This window comes from Suncus etruscus, chromosome 16, assembly GCF_024139225.1.
Source record: "Suncus etruscus isolate mSunEtr1 chromosome 16, mSunEtr1.pri.cur, whole genome shotgun sequence".
Lineage (NCBI taxonomy): Eukaryota > Metazoa > Chordata > Mammalia > Eulipotyphla > Soricidae > Suncus > Suncus etruscus.
Window position 1 is genome coordinate 78,202,504 of NC_064863.1, and position 17,659 is coordinate 78,220,162.

The following is a 17,659-nucleotide window of genomic DNA, read 5'->3' on the forward strand; positions in this document are numbered from 1 at the left end:
ACATTATGAATTAATTATGAATTAATTAATTTAATTAATTTTTATTGTGGCTGAAGTGGATTACAAATCTTTCACAGTAATATCTATACTGCTGACCAAAGGGACTGAGCCAGACAACATTCCCACTAACAGCATATGACAGTTCCTTTCTTATCACATCTCCGTCAACAAAGGTTGTACTTTTTTGAAATGTTCTATTCTCACTAGTGTGAGGTAATATCTTAATGTTGTCTCATAGTTTCTTATTTGGATTTGGATTTCCTTGACTATAAGTGACAATGAGCACCTTTTCATGTTTACTAGCCATCACTTTTTCAGAGAAACATCTGTTCATTTTCTTCCTGAGAATTTTGGATATTTTGTTGTTGATATGAGAGTTTTCTACATCTTAGGCGAACCCTTTATCTCCTGTATCGTGTGCAAATATTTCTTCTGTTTGGTAGGGTATTTTGAATTTTAACCTGCATTATTTTAAAATAAATCATATTGCCACAATAGCTTTCTAAAACATAAATCAATTTGAGACTATAAAAACGATCTGATGAAATATTTTGTTGGTTTGTTTTTGGGTCACACCTGGTGATGCTTAGAGCTTACTTTTGGTTCTGCTCTTATAAATCACTCCTGATGGTGATCAGGGAACCATATAATGGTGGAAATTGAACTGGGTTGGATATGTGCAAAGCAAGCACCTTATTTGTTGTTCTATTGCTCTGGCCCTTGATGGGATATTTTTGAATCTAAATATCTCTGCATAAAATGTCATGTAAGAATTCAAATCACTCGTATGAAACAAATCAATAGCGTAGAATTTGGCAAAACTAAAGTTATAAGTGAATGGCTACAATGCTACTAAAAAAGTATAAATGAGATTATATTCTTCACTTATTTTCTACACGTTTGTGCATTAGCACCACTGACTCCTTCCATCCCAATCTCTCCCCACACCCAGATTAAATTATTGTTACTCAACCTTTGGATTATAGCTTTTCCTTCCTTATTGGTTTTTTTTTTTTTTTTTTTTTTTTTTTACCAATTTTGGTCTTTCCCACCTTAAATTCACAATGTACTGAATTAACCTTTCCAAAGTATTGTTCTTTTTAGTTTTGGGGCCAAACCCGGTGATGCTCAGGGGTTACTCCTGGCTATGCGCTCAGAAATAACACCTGGCTTGGGGGACCATATGAGAAGCTGGGGGATCGAACCACGGTCCGTCCTAGGCTAGCACAGGCAAGGCAGATGCCTTATTGCTTGTGCCACTGCTCCAGCTCCCCAAAGTATTGATTGAATAAAGTAAGAAAGCTTCCATTGCTTTTCATACCTTACAAATTAATATCCGAACACGATGGACACTCACCAGAACCATTGACTCCACTATGGCCATACCACATGCACTAGTATCTCTGCTTTATACAAGCTGGGTCAGATAGACTAAAAACTATCATCTCTGACTTCAACTTAGTGCTGTTTTTGGCATTTCTCCTCACCAGGAATCCTCTCATAATCCTACACTCATTTATATGAGCAAAATTCAGCCTCTGGGCATCTCATATGCTGTCCTATTGAGTCTTTCAGTAGAGGAATTTTATCTTCCTGAGTGAGCAAAGCCAAACTGCCATTTCTAAAAATGTTCAGTCACTATATAAGATTTCTACAATTTTCAACAATTACTAAAGATCTTTGTGGCATCTGTAATCTGTCATTTCAAAGGTAATTTTCTTTACCACAAATTATTATAAAGCTCATGTTCATGTAGAAACTTAAGAAATGAAGGCAAGGTAAAATTAAACATCATCTGATAACTGACAAAACTCACATTTAATATGATTCATACTCTGTATTTTCAGATTTATATATACTATATAGTACAGTAGACAAAGTGATATTAAATAACAATGAAATATATATTTAAACAGATTGAAATGCTATATTTTATGTTTACCATAACAAGATTGAGATTATATAAAAGTATGTAAAATTATATAAAATATTTTACATCAAAAAATTAGTAATGTACTTATGATATTCTTAGTCTTCAACTGTATTTGTGTCCTAGCATAGAATTTTTATTCACTTTGATAATTTTAAATATTTTTGTTTAAAAAAAGATTTATAGGTCCTTCTAATGTAGGCCCTTTTCTTTTTGTAATGAAAATGACTTCTGTGAACTTTATGTCAATACAAGTCTGAAAATTTAGGTTGCCAATGTATTTTTCAAATTTTGAAAATAAAGTTAAAAGGAATTATTGATAAACTAGTTGATAAAGCAGAAGACTCATAGATTTTCTTTTCTGTTTTAGTAACTAGTTAGCCATTTTAAATTCAGATATGGGTAGATGGGGGGCACTTTGGAAGAAATGGAACTGTCTTTTTCCAGGCAACAGGTACATAAATTAAAGTTCTGCTGTATTTCAATAAAATTAGAATTTTATCGATTTAAGTGGATAAATTAGAAGTGCACTAAGTATAAAGTGGGTCTTTTAAGTAGCCCTTTAGGAGGTCTAGGACTCAGGAGTATATTAAATCTGTGATGTAAAGGGCGAGCCTGAAAAGGGTCCTGTTTTTGTTTAATGTTCTTCAATCACTGTCTTGAAATAGCCTATAAGTTTTGAATAAGAGAACCCATATTCCCAATTCATATCAAAGGAAAATTAAACATTAATGAAACATTTAATTAAAAAAAAGTAAAAATCGGGGCCGGGCGGTGGCGCTAAAGGTAAAGTGCCTGCCTTGCCTGCGCTAACCTTGGACGGACCGCGGTTCGATCCCCCGGTGTCCCATATGGTCCCCCAAGCCAGGAGCAACTTCTGAGCATATAGCCAGGAGTAACCCCTGAGCGTTACCGGGTGTGGCCCAAAAACCAAAAAAAAAAAAAAAAAAAAGTAAAAATCTATGTTTTAGATAATCTACCAAATAAATGTATTAAATTGGAATATTAATGTAAATTAAATGTATTATAATGATTATTATAGAACATATATGTTGTATAAATAATTACATACTATCTTATATAATGTGCATAATAACACAATACATGACATTATATAATATTATATTATATAATATCATGTATTAAATTAAATGTATTTAATTAGATATATTAGTTGACAAATTAACAATGAAACATTTAATTAAACAAATTAAGCAATTAAAGAAATTAAACAATAATGAAACATTTAATTAAAAATGAAAACCTATGTTTTAGATAATCTACCAAATATATTAAATTGAAGTATACTGGATTGGCAGGAGTTGATGTATAATTTTGGAGGCATGCGATTTGTAAAGATGTTATTTAAAACTGTGGACCTGAATTTAGGTTGAGAAAAAAATCTTAAGACAGATTCTTTGATTGCTCCAAGCTTAGGTAGGAAAACTGAAGAAGATGACCATTTTGTGAATGAGAGCAAGGAAGTATTGTCTAACGAGACTAGAGGTAAAAAGAAGGGCTTCACTCTCAGTTCTCAACTCTTTAGAAACCTGCCTCAGTAAGCAGTTACTTGGCTCCAAAGCGTAAGGACACCCTCTCAGCCTCACATTTCTTACCGTGGCAAGAAACTGTTCCTCCAAAAACTGAAAATCGAGCTCCCATACGATCCAGCTATATCACTCCTAGGAATATACCCTAGGAACACAAAAATACAATACAAAAACCCCTTCCTTACACCTATATTCATTGCAGCACTATTTACCATAGCAAGACTCTGGAAACAACCAAGATGCCCTTCAACAGACGAATGGCTAAAGAAACTGTGGTACATATACACAATGGAATATTATGCAGCTGTCAGGAGAGATGAAGTCATGAAATTTTCCTATACATGGATGTACACGGAATCTATTATGCTGAGTGATATAAGTCAGAGAGAGAGAGAGAGAGAGAGAGAGAGAGAGAGAGAGAGAGAGAGAAACACAGAATGGTCTCACTCATCTATGGATTTTAAGAAAAATGAAATCTATTCTTGCAATAATAATTTTCAGACACAAAAGAGAAAACTGGAAGTTACAGCTCACCCCAGGAAGCTCACCACAAAGAGTGATGAGTTTAGTTAGAGAAATAACTACATTTTGAACTGTCCTAATAATGAGAATGTATGAGGGAAATGGAGAGCCTGTCTAGAGTACAGGAGGGAGATTTGGGACATTGGTGATGTAACGTTGCACTGGTGATGGGTGGTGTTCTTTACATGACTGAAACCCAAACACAATCATGTACGTAATCAAGGTGTTTAAACAATATATATATTTATATAAAATATATATATAAAAAAGAAACTGCAACCACCACTCTTGCTGACTCATTCTATGTGGCCCTTTTTCTCCCACCTCCCTCCTTAAAACGGACTGTTGCATGCTACAGGAACCAGCTTCAGAGGGACTCCCAGCTCAAAGACATTATCTGGTCCCTTACTGCTTCAAACCATCTCTCAGATGCAATAAGACCACAGTGTGGGACGAAAATGTCTTGGATCTCATCCCTCTCTCCAAGACTATCTCAACAGACTTAATGGGGGTTTCTATATTTTCTTCATATGTTTAACTCCTTAATAGTTATATATCTTAGTGTGTTTATTTCCAAATGAAAAGGTAGTCACCTTCATCCCTTTTTATTTAAAAAATTTTTACTTTTGCTTGTTTTGATTCTGCTAAGTATGAAATTATGGTAGAAAAGTCTTGCTTGGGATAAAAGCTCAGATCAAAACCAGGGCATGGAGACTGTATAGCCTGACATTTTTATCCCCAAAATGCACCAACAATATAATATGACATCATTCTTTTTTGAATAGGCACACTAAAATGGGGAGATCTTATGTACAAAAACAAGTTCTTAGGTATAAGAACCCATAAATTATATAATACAGAGGCATCTTCCACCCTGAATATATGTCATGGGGGCTCGACTTAGACCTCATGTGATTGAACATTGACTGTTAACCCCCAAACCTCAGATTCCAACCTTAGAAATGACACAGTTACCTGCAGCAGCACCAGGAAGTAAACTCCCCCAGGGAATCCCTAATACCGCTCTGCTATCAATTTGTCCAGGGTAGGTTTATATGACTTCCTGTTGAGGCTGGAGCAATAGCAATTGCACGCGGCCAACCCTGGATGGACGCTGGTTCAATTCCTGGCATCCCATATGGTTCCCCAAGCCTGCAGGAGTGATTTCTGAGCACAGAGCCAAGAATAATCCCTAAGCACTGCTGGGTATACCCCCCCAAAATCCAAACAATAAAAAAACACCAAAAAACATATGACATCCTGTTGATGAGGAAACAGCAACAACTTCAACTTAACTCAACAGAAACAATATAACAATTATTGGGGTCCCAGGAAGACAATCCCCAGGAATAATCAATAGCTGAGGACACCATTGCAGAGAAACTCCCAGAACCAAAGAGTGCATGCGACCAAATTCTGCATGCCTAAAGAGTACCAGCTAAAAGAAATACTAAGTAAAGCACCTCTAGACACATTCTAGTCATAATGACGAATCCCACAGATAGGGATAGATAATGAAAGCAGCAAGATAAAAAAAATCACATTCAAAGGAGCATCCTTAATATTTACAGCAGACCTGTCATAGAAAACCCTCAAGGCCAGAAGGCAGTGGTGGGATATAGTGACAAAACTTAATGAAATGAAGGCTTTGCCATAAGTACTTCAGCCAGCCTGACCACATTCAGGTTTGAAGGAAGGATGCATAACTTCATGGATAAACAACCATTCAGAAATTTTACAGATTTAAAGTCAGTCTTAAAAGACAAACCGAAAGGTCTACCTTAATACAAGACAGACCAACAGACACACCAAACTCCCACACAAGGATGATACTAAATCCCATGACAATTATCTTTCTCAACAGCAATTGACTAAATGCAGCTGTTAAGTGACACAGAGTGGCAAAATGAATCAAAAAGCTGAATCCAATATTTTTCTGTCTTAAAAAAGCACAACTGAATAGACAGAAAAAAATAGACTCAAAATCAAAGGTTGGAGGACAACTATCTAAGTATACATCTCCTTTAAAAAAGCTGGAGTAGTGGGCCAGTGAGGTGGCGCTAGAGGTAAGATGTCTGCCTTGCAAGCGCTAGCCAAGGAAGGACCGCGGTTCGATCTGCCGGCATCCCATATGGTACCCCCAAACCAGGGACAATTTCTGAGCGTTTAGCCAGGAGTAACCCCTGAGCATCAAATGGGTGTGGCTCAAAAAACAAAAAAAAAGCTGGAGTCAGCATATTAATATCAGATAACACAGACTTTACTTAAATACATCCTAGGAACAAAGATAGACATTTCATAATAATCAAGGGATATATACAACAGGAAGAAATCACAATCGTAACCATATACACCCAATGAGAGACCAGGAAAATATTTAAAACAATTGTTGACAAATCTGAAAGAAGACATGAGAAGCAACACAATAATAGTGGGGGATCTCAACACTGCCTGTCACACCTTGATAGGTCAACCAGGTTGAAACAAACAAGAATATTCTAGCTCTGAAAGTGAAATGGAACAAATTTTTTTCCCAATGTACATAGGTCATTCTTAAGGACAGACCACTAGATGGCCATAAAAATATCTCCATAAAGTCAAGGGGATAGAAAATGTACAAACTAATTTCTCAGATCATAATGCACTAAAATTAGAATTTAATTATAAACTGACACAGAGGAAAATTTTATCACCTGGAAATTAAACTACTCAACAACCAGTGGGTCAGAGACAAAAATCAAAAGATTCCTATAAACAAATGTGAACAAAGATACAAGTTATCAGAATTTGTGGGATATAACAAAAGTGGTACTAAGAAGAAAATTTATAGCTTTAGAAGCACACATCAGGAAGAAAGAAAGGGCCTACATAAATAACTTAATAATACATCTTATAAAATTAGAATGTGATTAAAAATAAACCAAAAATAGATAGGCAGAAGATAATAACAAAGCTTAGAAAAGAAATGAATAAATTGGACCAATAAAAGAACAATCTGAAAGATCAATGAAAACAAGAGTTGTTTCTTTGGAAAAATAAATAAGATTAATAAACCACTAACAAAACTCAAAAAGAAAGAGAAATAAATTTAATGAACCAAATTAGAAATGAAAAGAAGGAGATTACAAGAGATACTACAGAAATTCAAAGGATAATCAGAGACTACTTTAAGAAATTCTGTGCCACAAAACTAGAGAACTGGAAGAAATGGATAAATTCTGGGACTCCTAAATCTTTTAAGATTATATCTTAACAGATCCATCTCTATTGAGGAAATTAAAATGGTAATCAAATATCTTCTGCAAAACAAAAGCTTAGGCCCAGATGGATCACTAACTAATTCTTTCAAACCTTTCAAGAGTACCTACTGCAATACACTTAAGACTCTTCCAGGAAATTTAAAACATTCCCAAATAGTTTTTACGAAGTTAACAGCACAATGATAGCAAAATCTGATAGGGATATCACAAAAAGGAGAACCACAGACCAATATTCCTGATGCAAAGATTCTCAACAAAATCCTAGCAAATAGGAGCCAACGCCTCACAAAGATGGTCATAAACCATGTCCCAGTAGGATTCATTCTAGACATTAAAGAATGGTTTAACATAGGCAAGTCAAACATTTTAATACACCACATCAACAAAAGGAAAAATAAACCATATAATCATATCCATCGATACACAGAAAGCATTTGATAAGCCCAACATCCATTAACGAGAAAAACTTTCAAGAAGATGGGAATGGAAGGAACTTTTTATCAGTATAGTCAAGGCCATTTATCACAAGCCACTGGTAAATATTGTACTCAATAGACATAAACTAAAAGCCTTTCTTCTAAAGTCTGTTATAAGACAAGGTTTCACCTCTCACCACTTCTAACAACATAGTACTGGAAGTCTTGCCATGAAAATTAGGCAAAAAAAATATATCAATGGTATCCAGATAGGAAAGGAATAAGTCAAGCTCTCACTGTTTGCAGAGATATGATACTATATTTGGAAAACTTTAAAGACTTTATGAAAGAGCTTCTAGAAACTATAGATTAGTATAGCAAAGAGGCAGGCTACAAAATTAACACACAAAAATAAATGGCCTTCTTATACACAAATAATGATGAAGAAGAAATAGACATTATAAAAAATCTATTCACTAGAGTGCCACAAAAACTACAAAACACTGCTTCATGGGGCTGGAGCGGTGGCACAAGTGGTAAGGTGCCTGCCTGCCTTGCTCGCACTAGCTTAGGATGAACTGTAGTTCGATCCCCCAGTGTCCCATATGGTCCCCCAAGTAGGAGCGAATTCTGAGCACATAGCGGGGAATAACCCCTGAGTGTCACTGGGTGTGGCCATAAAAACAAAAACAAAAACAAAAACAAAACAAACAAAAAACCCCAACACAGCAGTACTGCTTCAAGAAATAAAAGAGGACACAAGTAAATGCAGACACATATTTTCTTCATTGATATAAAGGAGTAACATCATTAAAATGTCAATACTCCCCAAAGAATTATACAGATTTAATGCAATCCCTCTAAGAATTATCCATGACATTCTTCAAAGAAGTGGAACAAACACTTTTGAAATTCATTGGAATAATAAATGGCCACAAATAGCTAAAGCAATCCTTAGGAGTAAGAAGATGGGAGACATCACTTTCCCTAACTAAATTGTATTACAAAACAATAGTATTAAACCAGTATGGTATTAGAATAAACAGATCAATATAATACACTTGAGTATACAGAGAATGTTCCCCTAGGTATAAAATCAATTAATCTCTGATAAAAGGTCAAAATGTGCAAAATGGAGCAAGGTAAACTTCTTCAACAAGTGGTATTGGGAAAACTGGTCAATCACATGCAAAAAAGGGAACTCAGACCAAAATCTAACACCATGCACAAAGGTAAAATCCAAATGGATTAAAGATATTGATATCAGATCCAGAATCATAAAGTATATAGAAGAGCACATAGGTAAAAACACTCCATGTTGAGACTAAAGGCATCTTCAATGAGGAAACAACACTGTCCAAACAAGTGGAATCAGAAATAAACAAAGGGGACTACATTAAACTGAGAAGCTTCTGCTCCTCAAAGGAAATAGTGACTAGGATAAAAATGCCCCCATGGAATGGGAGAAACTGTTCACTCAATACCCATCTGATATGGGCCTAAAAGCTAAGATATACAAGGTACTGACAGACTTTAAGAAGAAAAAAGTAACCTAACCCCATCAAAATATGAGGAGAAGAAATGAACATATATTTCCTCAGAGAAGAAATACATATGGCCAAGAGGCGCGCGCGCACGCACACACACACACACACACACACACACACACACACACACACACACACGAAAGCTCCACATTTCTAATTATCAGGGAGATGCAAATCAAAACACCACAGATAATGGCATACATTGCCAAGAACAAACCCTGCCACCCCCATTTTTAATTTTGACCTTCTAGATAGGGGCTCCCACCTTTTTCATAGTACAGTGGGACACGAATTACTTAGTTTTATCTCATATTTCTGCATTTTTACACAAAATTAAAAAGGAAAAAAAGAAAGGAAGGAGAAAAAAAGGGATGGGGGCCTGGGGTCAAGTGGTCTCAGGTGCATTAGTGAGATAAAAATAAAGGACACGGGGGTGGGGTGGGCAGGAGAGATAGCATGGAGGTAAGGCGTTTGTCTTTCATGCAGAAGGTTTATGGTTGGAATCCCAGCATCCCATTTGGTCCCCTGAGCCTGCCAGGAGCGATTTCTGAGCATAGAGCGAGGAGTAATCCTTGAGCAAAACCGGGTGTGACACAAAAACCAAAATAAAAAGGACATAACTAAATATCCAAGCCAAAATCAACAACAATAGAATCAAGAGACCCAAACTATAATAATCTAAACTTAAAATGGGCACATTACACTGGCAGGCCAGGAGACTAAGGGTGCTGGTATAGGCTGCACACTGGGAACAATGTTGATGGAGGTCGGCATTAGTGGTGGGAATGGCCCTAATTCACAGTCACTGTATTCCTGAAATCCAATTATGAAGGACTTTGTAAATCACCATGGTTTCAGTAAAAAAAACTTCTGAGAGTAGATGAGCTAGATGGAGAGAGTGGAATGTAAAACCAAATTGCTCATGCATAGATGAGCAAATGAGAACCATGACTTCAGTCAACATGGAAAAAAGACATGGTTTTTCTGTGAAGTCACAGAAGGCTGAAGACGAAAGGACAAACACAGTAAACAATTCAAGGGAGGACAAAGGCAATAAATAAACAAATAATTGCAAAACAATCAGAAGACAGAATAATTTCAGCCCATCAACAAGATATGTGATTTTGGATAAATTCCCAAGCTCAAAAAACATTTGTGAAATTAAAAAAACTTTTTAGAATCATGCTTTCTTCCTATAAGATTACATTTCAGGTTTGAAATGAAAAAAACTATTATATGTGGAGTATTTTTCTGCTTTACTAAGGTATAATTTCCAAGACAAAACAACACATTCAGGGTATAAAATGTGATAATATATGTATACATTATGACACAATTTCTACAACCAGGCAATTTAGAATATCTATGACCTCATATGCTTATGATTTTTTTTGTTTGTTTTTGGGCCACACCTGGCAGTGCTCAGGTGTTAATTCTGTGCTCTGAAATCATTCCTGGCAGGCAAGAGGGACCATATGGAATGCCTGGATTTGAACCAACGTCGGTCCTGGGTTGGCCCCTTGCAAGCCAAACGCCCTACCTTTGTGTTATCTCTCCAGCTCCATGATTTTGTGTTTGTGATGAGAACAATTAGGGTTTGCGCACTTAGCCAATGTCAAGTCTATGATACAGTATAGCTATTTTACTTTCCAGTATCTCCTAGTCCTTATTCACATAATAAAACTGTATATTTTGGCCAGTTACCTTTCTCCCCACCAGCCAGAGCCTGGCATTCTCTGCTTTCAGCCACTGTTTTTACAAGTTTAACAGTTTTAATGAGAGCATATAACAGAGAGTATAAAGTATGCCTTTTTCAAATCTGGATTTATTAAACTGCCATAATGTCTTGAAGGTTAACCAATTGACATGCCAATATTAATGTCAGAGTTATCTTTAACTACTCATCTATAGATTCTAAGATGATTCCACATCTGCATGTATAATCAATGTTATGACAGATAAGGCAGAGAGATTGCCCTTCGAAATTCTGATCTAATTGTTTTTGGATAGATCTCCTGAGTGATACTGCTAAATTATATGGTCAGTAACTCTAAATTAATTTTGAGTGTGTTTCCACCCTGCATCTTGTCCTTTATACCAATTTACATTCCCACCAACAGTTAAAGAGTTTCTTTTTCTACACATTCGTGCCAACACTTCTCTTTTGAAGGTAATTATTCTAACAAGTTTCTTCTAAAAGTTTTATTAATTATATATAAATCTCAAATATTAATTACATATTCATAAATCATAGATGATTAATGATAGAGATGCTATCTTAATTGTGGGCACTTTGTTATGCTTCATGGGCATGTGTCCACTATTACGATAATACCATACTATTTGGATTAATGTAATTTTTTCTATCTCTGTGAAAAATATGATTTGAATTTTGATGGGGATTGCAATGTGGCTGTAGATTGCTTTTGGCAATGTATTTTAAAAATAATCTTCTAACCTAAGAATACAGTTATTATATTTTTAATTTTTTTCAATAGTGTCTACAGTTTTTAGATATTTTATCTATGTGGTTAAGTTTATTCATAAAACTTTTATTACTCTCGAGGCCTGAGTTAGAGCACAATGGTATATCGTTTGCCTTAAACATGGCCAACCGAGTTCAATTCGTGGCATCCCATATGGCCCCCCGAGCCTGCCAGGAACGATTTTTAAGTGCAGAGCCAGAAGTAACCCATGAGAGTCACTGGCCCAAAAACCAAAAAAAAAAAATTTACTTTCTATGTTATTACAAATAGTACAGTTTAGATTAGGAAATCTATTATTAGTATATAGAAATACAGTTGACATTTGTATATTGGTGCTATAGTCAACAACTTAATTGAATATTTGATAGCTCTAGCACATTTTTGACAGTACATTGGGATTTTCTATATAAATTATCATCCCACTTGCAATCAGGGACCATAACATTTATTCTCTAATTTGGCTTTTTTTTTGTTTTTGGGCCACACCCGTTTGACGCTCAGGGGTTACTCCTGGCTATGCACTCAGAAATGGCCCCTGGCTTGGGGGGACCATATGGGACACCAGGGGATCGAACCGCGGTCTGTCCTATGCTAGCGCTTGCAAGGCAGACACCTTACCTCTAGCGCTACCTTCCTGGGCCCCCCTTTTTTTAATTTTGATTTTTCCCTTTCCTAATTATTTCAGCAATGACATGATGTTGATTAGAAATGATGAGAATTGTCTCTGGGCATTATTACAATATTGTCTTTTATTTATCTTAAATCCCATAGATAAGTGAGACTATTCTGTGTCCTTTTCCCTCTGACCTATTCCACTCAACATAATAATTTCCATGTCTATCCAGGTAGAGGAAAATTTCATGACTTCCTGATGACTGCATAGTATTCCATTTTGTATTTGTACCACAGTTTCTTTTGCCATTCAGCTGCTGAAGGGCATCTGTGTTGTTTCCAGATTCTGGCTATTGTAAATAGTCCTGCAATGAATACTGGTGTGCAGACCAGCCCATGTTATGAAGCTTACCACCAAGAGTAGTGAGTACAGTTAGAGAAAAAAACTACACTACCAACTATCATGACAATAGTAATGAGTGAGAGAAGTAGAATGTCTATATTGAATAGGCTGGGGGGAGGGTAAGGGAGGATGGATTTGAAGGGCATTGATGGAAGGAATGTTGCCCTGGTGTAGGGTGGGTGTTCTTTTTATGACTGAAACCCAACTACAAACATATTTGTAATCATGGTGCTTAAATAAAATATTATTTAAAAAAAAAAAACAAAAAAGGAAAGATGTAAATGTGCACTTCTGTCTTGTTACTGATTTTATAAGAACATTTTTTTTCACTAAGTACGTTATCTGGTTTTCTGGTGGCAGGGGTGCAGGTATGAGAGGGACTTGCCCCGTCTCCATTCCAAAAATATTCCATAGTTTTCAGTCCATAGTCGGTCAAACCAGCAGCTCATATTTTTGAGTTCAGTTGTAAAGCTGGGCCATTTTTGACGGAGATTGTTGGGTGTGGTTGTGGGCTGCAATGGTTCACGAAGAAAGGAAAAATCTGTCCTTACCCATTTTAAATGCCCGACGTATTGGCTCAAAACTAAGTTAAATGGGAAAAGTCAGCGGCAATTATTTTCTTTTCGAGTTTGGAGAGAAACTGCGGCATTTTCTGCTGAAATGGTATCTAGTGTGTTGATGAGTTTTGTTATTTCTTTATTGATAGTGTGTGTGTGTGTGTGTGTGTGTGTGTGTTTGTGTGTGTGGTATAAAGAACAAAATCTTGAACCTGGATCTTGTTTCAGTGTTGTTCTATATTATCTCTTTAATTACTATTTTGTTTATTTCTATATTTACATATAAATATTTATTTTACTATTTCCTACCTTACTGACTTAGAGACCTTTTTATTTTATTTTTTTTGTCTTAGAGACCCTTTTTTCTTTTCATTCCAGTTCCTTAAAATAAGATTAATTTGGGGCTGGAGCAATAGCACAGTGGTAGGACATTTGCTTTAAACGCGGCCAACCCAGAAGGAACCTCAGTTCAATCCCCAGCGTCCATATGGTCCTCCGAACCAGGAGCAATTTCTGAGTGCATAGCCAGGAGTAACCACTGAGCGTCACTGGCCCAAACCCCCCCCCAAATTAATTTATTTAAGCTTTATCTTATTTCCTGATATCACCCTTTATTGTTGTAAGTCTATAGCTTACTACTTTTTGCTATGTAATATATGTATCATATGATCTTATAGCTTGTTTGTTTACAAGAAATAAAAATGTTAATATTGTTATTATATTGAGATAACATTAACACAGTGATTGATATATATATGTCTATACATATGTACATATAAAATTTTGGCACCGTTTATAAAGTTGTTAATAATAGAGTTTCAGGTATACATTGTTCTGATTCCAACTCCACTACCATTGTCAGCTTCCCCCACCCCCCCAGTCCACCTTCATAAGATACCAATTTTGAGGGTTAGTTATTGGAGTTTGGGTCCCATGCTTGTGGTAGTGTTGACTCGGCCAGTTCTGGTGAATAAAGCTATCTTATCGCTGCATCACAGATATGACCAAGACTCCTGGCCATTACCCTTGACCCTGTCTTACTTCCAGCCCTCCTATTCTTATTCCCTCCACTAAATTATTTTCTTTCTTGGAACTCTCACTTCTCTCTATATATATAGCTTGTATATATATAATATATATATAAAACTCTATATAATTGTATATAAAAATGTTTGTTTCAGGTATTACAGGCAACAAAATGGCTCGAAAGCCAATGTGCAAAACTTGTGATTATCAATTCTAGATAACAGCCTAATATACCTATTAATTGCAGACAATATGGGTCACTGAACATACTATAAAAATAATTTAAAAAGTAACGTCCAACTTAGGACAGTGCTCAGAGGCTGTTCAAGTGCTGTACTCATACATTTTTTAAAAATTAATAAAAATTATCAAAAGTTAGCATGACTTTTAAAGAGTCTGATCTGTCTGAATACTGTTAAACAAGTAATAAAAAACAGGTGAACATCTGCATACATGTGGGCCTAGAGCAGGTAGGTAATGCAACATACAATGTGTGAACAAAAGAAACACACCAACCTGGATATCCTCTTGAATTTACCAGTGTCATCTGCTTACCTCATGTCATCACTGTAGGCTCTGCGGTGACTTCGTTGCCAGCTGACCTGAGGGACACTATCAGAGAGTTCTGGTTGTGGTATCCAGTAGGCCTGAATTGATCCCTCACTCCTATACCTCCTATACTTCAGAACCTATAAAATATAATAAGTAAGGAGACAGACATATAGAGACATATATCTAAAAGCCCTTAACAGTAGGTAATTAGTAATTTAACTTATTACTCAACTAATACATTAACATGTACCATAAAATATTAAGCAAGGCATGGAATTCAAAATATATTTAAAAATGGAAGGTGAAAGACTAATATTTCCAAGGGAACTTGCCTTTAGAATAAATTGTAATCAACTTTTCTCCATCATCCATAAATACTCATTTTGTGTAATGAGATATTGAGGTAAATTATTGAGATATTAAATTGCTATCTTGAAAGGAGAAAGAAATAGAGGGAAAAAGGACTGAGAATCCTAAAACAAAGATTGTCAGTGTTCAAAAGGTAGTTGCAATAAGTACAATTAATATTAAATTTTTAACAATAAAAAGTTCTACTATAATTCCTTTTCAGAGTCAAGTCTAGTTAATAATTTCAAATTATATGTTAATTCTATAATTTATAATACCATAAAAGGTAAAAATGTATGCAAAAACATTCCAATATCACACTACTTACCAGTGTCTATTTTCTTTTCTTTTTTTTTTGGTTTTTGGGTCACACCCGGTAGTGCTCAGGGGTTACTCCTGGCTGTGCTCAGAAATAGCTCCTGGCAGGCACGGGGGACCATATGGGACACCGGGATTCGAACCAACCACCTTTGGTCCTGGATCGGCTGCTTGCAAGGCAAACGCCGCTGGGCTATCTCTCCGGGCCCTCCAGTGTCTATTTTCTCTCCACCCTTGTCTCAGTGAAATCCCCATCCTAATCCCTTGCCCCCACCCCTACCCAGTTCTGTTACTGTTGTCATTGGATATTTATTGTTCCCTATGTTTCTTTATATCCTACATATGATACAAATTATTCTGTCTCTGTTCCTCTTCTTCTAACTTCACTCAGTCTGCTACTCCAGATTTACTCAAGAGAGCAACAAATTTCATGACTTTATCTTCTCTTATAGACAAGAGAATAATAATAATGCATTGTCTATATATACACACAAAGTTTCTCTATCCATACCTAGTCATCTGTTCTTAGACACTTTTTTTTTAGATTTTGGCTACTGTGAATATCTTTTCAAAATACAATTTTGGGTCCTTGGGATAAATATCAAAAAGAATTGCCAAGTCACATGGAAGCTCCATTCCTAGATTTTGTGTGTGTGTGTGTGTCATTGTTTTTTAAAAATCTTTATTTAAGCATCATGATTACAGACATCTTTGTAGCTGGGTTTTAATTATAAAAAAAGAACACCCCCCCTACACTAGCATTCTCGCCAACAGTGTCCTCCAACTCTCTCCTTCCTCATCACCTGCCTGTCTTCAAGACAGGCATTCTATTTCTCTCACTCACTACCATTTTCATGATAGTTGTTGGTGTAGTTATTTCTCTAATTGCTCTCACCATTCTTTGTGGTAGGCTTCTTATCATGGGCTGTTCCTTCTAGCCCTCATCTCTATTGTCTCTGTATATTATTACAATAATGTCTTTTTTTCTTAAATCCCATAGGTGAGTGAGACTGTTTTGTGTCTATCTCTTTCCCTCTGCTTCATTTCACTCAACATAATAATTTCCAGGTTCATCCATGTATAGGAAAATTTTATGACTTCATTTTTCCTGAGGGCTGCATAGTATTCCATTGTGTATATATACCCCAGTTTCTTTAGTCACTCATCTGCTCTAGAGCATCTGGGTTATTTCCAGAGTCTGGCTATTGTAAATAGAGCTGCAATAAATATAGGTGTGCACAAGGCATTTTTGTATTGTGTTTTTCTGTTCCTGCAGTATATACTGAGGAGTGGTATAGCTGGATCATATGGGAGCTGAATGTCATTCCTAGAATTCTTAGAAGTGTTAACATTTTTTAATTCAAAAAAGACTGGGCCAGTCAACATTCCCATCAGCAATTAATGAGGGTACTTTTTCCTCGTTATACTCATGCAATATACCATAAACCCATGTTAACATTGGATGTTTGTTCTTTGAGCTGTGTACAAATATTATTGATGAGAGATGATATCTCATTGTTATTATGATTTGTATTCCCTACTGGTAAATGATGCAGAGCATTTTTTATACAGCCATTGGTTGTCTGTCTTTTTGGATGAAGTTTCTATTCTCTCCAATTTTTAATGTTTTTTTTTTGTTTGTTTGCTTATACCAGTGCTGTATATAGCTTGGATAGTAATCCTTTATCAAGTGGTAGGCAAATATTTTCTTCAAGTATGTTTCTATTGCAGAGCAGAAGCTTCCTAGTTAGGTGTAGTTTTATTTGTTTATCTGTGTTTTCATTTGTTTGACCAATGGCATAGAATAACTGAAGATAACTCTAGATTCAGTGTCATAAAGTTCTGCCTATATTTTCCTAATATGATTTCTGGATGTGAGTCTGATATTGAGATGTTTAATTAATTTTAAATTGACTTTTATGCATGGTGTGAGAAAGGGGTTTCAGTTCATTTTTTAATGTCAAATTCAATAGAAAAACTATATTTTATAAAATCTTATATGTTTCTGGCTGCTTTTGGAAAAAAAACAGAAATGAAATAAATGCTAGTTTTGTTAACTTCTCTAACCTGAAATTATGCATTCCCTCAAACCCCAGAAATACTTTCACACTCTCTATTTCACAAAACAGTAT

The 17,659-nt window shown here is 35.7% G+C and overlaps 1 protein-coding gene across 1 annotated transcript in view; it reads right to left on the reverse strand.

The window, feature by feature from the left end:
• Positions 1 to 17,659, reverse strand: part of FAM13A (family with sequence similarity 13 member A) — a 286,634-nt gene that overhangs the window by 116,706 nt on the left and 152,269 nt on the right. The window contains exon 7 of the mRNA XM_049789780.1: positions 14,865 to 14,989. Within this exon, the coding sequence (XP_049645737.1) occupies positions 14,865 to 14,989 (125 nt within the window). The remainder of the gene's footprint in view (positions 1 to 14,864; positions 14,990 to 17,659) is intronic.